We start from the raw sequence: 3,604 nt of genomic DNA, 5'->3' as shown, positions 1-3,604 counted from the left end.
CAGTGAGGAGAGACATGTACAGAGCTCTCCAGTCAACGGCAGCATTGACTCTTGATTGAGATTTCACTTAGGCAGTCAGGTCTTAAAAGCCAGCGTACCAAACAGCACACTGGTTACCTAGAATAAATACCCCAGGTGGAGAGTGAAAAAGTTGACTTGGGGGGGGTAAGAATTACATATCCCCTATTAGCAAAAAAGAAAAAGTTGGCATCTGTTCACTCTGACAAGAGAAGGGAAAAAAACCTCCAACCCACGAACATCCGTGCTCTTACCAGCATCCAGGGCAATATCCATACCCACCTGATCGTACTCTGAAGCTCCCGGGTACAACGGCCAGCCCAAGAACAGCTCTGCAATGACACATCCCAACGACCACATATCGATTGCTTCACAAAACGGTAAACCGAGGATGATTTCAGGGGCTCTGCAAAGGAAGAGGTTAGAAAACATCAGCAACGGGAGCAGATCCGCTTGGCTGGCGTAGGGAGGCCCATGCAGAGCGCGACGCTCACGAAGCTGCCTGCTGCCAACAAGTGTCACTGCTCCTACGGAGCTGAGGGCCCCACTGGCCACCAGCAAAGCATCTGCTAACCAAGCACAAGTCGGTGAATATTCATCCTTGCAGAAGAGTCCTCTGGCAGCATTTCACCAAGAGACAGTCCTATGTTCTGCAGCAGTTTGCAAAGGAGAGAACTACCATTATTTTCATTCGGCAGGTGGGAAAACGAAGAAAAAAAAAAATGAACGTTGTGCATTCAAGGCCACCCAATTAAGGCCCCCACTTGAGGCTGTCGGACCCAGCTTGTTGTCCTGTGGAGGAACTGTGTGGACTCCCTGCAGTGAAGCATCCTCTGTTCACGCAGCTCGGAGGGCTTCACAAACAGCCAGACATTAAATAATCATTACAGGACTGGTATAAAAGGATTACTGACTTTTTAAACAAATGGATGTAACCATAAAACAGAAATAACGTAATTAGATCTATTAGACCTAAGCCTTTTCCTCAGGAGGAAGTAGCCAAGAAGCCTTCACTTCCCAGTCTGTCCCAGGCACCTGATTAGATTTCCTCTTCCCTTCCAGCCCAAACAGCCAAAATGCGGCAGCACTCCCGCTATGCATTTACTGTTGGCTTCAGGAGATGCCCACCGAGGCACCTCTGCTCTGTGAGTTTCGGTGTTAGCCCTGCTGAGGAAGGAGAGGACAAGGTAAAAGCTTTGCTTCAGCTCTCCAGGAGGATTCCCAGCCAGGACACGGAGATGACCAAATAAGCAAGACCAGTCTCAGCTCAGACTTCCACAGGACCTTACGGTGAGGGTCATTTCACCTTTCAGCCAGGTAGAAGCTGGTGTCATATCTTAGCTAGGTACCGTGCAGACCGTGCAGTCAATGGAGAGACACACACCGCCCCCCAAGGGGGATTTGTCCCACTGCCTTGGGATGGCTTGAGCCTTCCTTCACTGAGGCTACACAAGCTCCCTAAACTCCAGTGGGCAAGGTGAGACAAGATGAATCCTCCCCTTAGTGCCCCAAATGCTTTGCGTTTCAAAAGCAACTTCTATGTGGAAGAATCAAAAGTATCTTACAAATACTGAAAACCTTATACAAAACCCACCTCTGCACACAAACACCTTTTTTTTTTCTACCTCAGCCCAGACTTCCACATGCAGTTAAGTGCCATAGTTCCTATTTTACACAGGGATCACCTAAGGCTTCTCTCCTGCTCTTCTTGCAGATCTTGCAACACTTTCTTCTAAAGCCCCAGCTTCTGGAGTCAGATGATGTACAACAGAAAGAAAAACTTACTCTCCCATACTCCTCTAATTATTTTAAAAAAAAAAAAAAGGCAAAAAAAAAAAGCAGAAGACAGATGAAAGAAAGAAACATGCATTGCTTTAAAACTTTCATCATTTTAAAAATAGCCTTGGGATTTCTCGGGCCATGATGCATATTTTGGGAATGCCTGGGGTTGGCTATTGAGCAAATCAAGTGCCACCATCCAGAGCTGGAAATAGGGCCTATGGTTCCCAGTTTCCCATCTGTCATCAGGATAAGATCTGACACTAGTGAGATCATACTAAGGATTACCAATTGCAGTGGAAAATATTATGTTTTAATCACGCCATTACATAGTCATGTGAAGACAAGTCTTTAGCCAAGAAACCAAGCAAAATAGGTAATTTTTTCCAAGGAAACAAGCACAGGCCCTGCAGCAAGAATCCATGCCCCATCTTCAGTCCACAAACTTCCTCAGTTTTGGGTTGACTGGTAATGATAAAAGCCCAAAACTATCTGTTCTCAAACCAGCAACGCAGAACGTAAAAATTATGGGAAATTCTGGGATTTTAAGGCTAGGATGCTTTATGCCATTCCCACAGAAGACATGCCAAAAACATAAAAAGCGGCTACCCTTAGCCCTTCTAGCTTCATCTGTGCTTGTTGTTCTCATACCCCACTGTTCTTTAGCCTATCGTGACAAACTTTTTATTCTTAACACCAATCTCTCCTTAGGAACAAGGGGTTAATTTTCCTCTTTTCCTCCCTGTTCTGTATCCTTGCACACTACTCAACACCTAGACAAAATGCAGAGAGAAAAAGACAGCTATGGTGACCTGAATCTCATTACTATGTAAATCCTGCATTCAAAGCCATCTGCCTCTCCCTGTCTGCCTTCCACATTGTGAACGAAATGTCCGTGGTCACTAATGAGAGCTCAGCCACACGTTGCCTGAACTTCAAATCCCTCCCACTAACTCAAGAGGAGGGAGCGGAGGGGTGGACTATCGGTGGGATATTCCCAACGTGATATTGTGTAGAAACCTCCCTGTTCATAAAAATCGCTTGCACTGCTGTCATATGCAGCACACGCCTCCTCCCCTCTCCCCACACTTATGCTGCCAACACCTCTAGACCCCTGCAAGAAGGGATGACCTAGAATTTGAGATTCCAAAATTTCCAATTTTTTTCTTGTGAGTCTTTGGCTGTCCAGTGAGTTTTCCTTCAAGCTCTAGCTTCTGGAGTGCAGCACTTAGGAGAGAATTTCTTTTTCACACACAAAAGTTTTACACCTCCACTGTTGGGAAGGAAAGCACAAAACCAGTGTCTGTACCATTTAGACACATAAAAGGCAACTAAACGGAACGTCATTCATTATATTAAATCAGACCTATCGTTGTAGGGAGGGGAGGTGGCAAGATAGTTTTATTTTATTTTACCTTTTCGAAAGCTGGTATTTGCATTACTCAATCAAGCCTAAACATTAGGGGCAATCTTTGCCCGTTCAGTCCCAAATAGACAATAATTTTGGAACAGTGATGAGAATCCCTGTGAGAGCAGGGCCAGATTGAAGTGATATGGTGCCCTACGTACACCACAGCCAGCGGTGTACGCTGTTCGCAGCAGCTTTCTCCCAGCCCTGCCTTTGCGTCATGACTGCAATTTTTCCATGGAGAGGGAGTGGCCCTAAGACAAAAAGACCTTGTTAACTTAATTCAGCAGTCATTAAGACACCAAAAGAACGACAGGTATTGGACACCACGCAGTCTTCCAGATTTTCAGCTAGCAGACACCTCCTGTTTGCCGTGCGTAAGAGAGAGCTGGAGTCACC

General features: G+C 45.8%; 1 protein-coding gene across 1 annotated transcript in view; it reads right to left on the bottom strand.

Moving 5' to 3' along the window:
• Nucleotides 1–424, bottom strand: part of LOC104074765 (homeodomain-interacting protein kinase 2-like) — a gene marked incomplete at both ends in the record, with an annotated part of 8,419 nt that extends 7,995 nt beyond the window's left edge. The window contains one exon of the mRNA XM_009575023.1: nucleotides 301–424. Within this exon, the coding sequence (XP_009573318.1) occupies nucleotides 301–424 (124 nt within the window). The remainder of the gene's footprint in view (nucleotides 1–300) is intronic.
• Nucleotides 425–3,604: the final 3,180 nt, after the last annotated feature.

Source organism: Fulmarus glacialis, unplaced genomic scaffold (genome assembly GCF_000690835.1).
Source record: "Fulmarus glacialis isolate BGI_N327 unplaced genomic scaffold, ASM69083v1 scaffold39813, whole genome shotgun sequence".
Classification (NCBI taxonomy): Eukaryota; Metazoa; Chordata; class Aves; order Procellariiformes; family Procellariidae; genus Fulmarus; species Fulmarus glacialis.
This window is presented reverse-complemented; position numbering and strand designations above follow the sequence as displayed.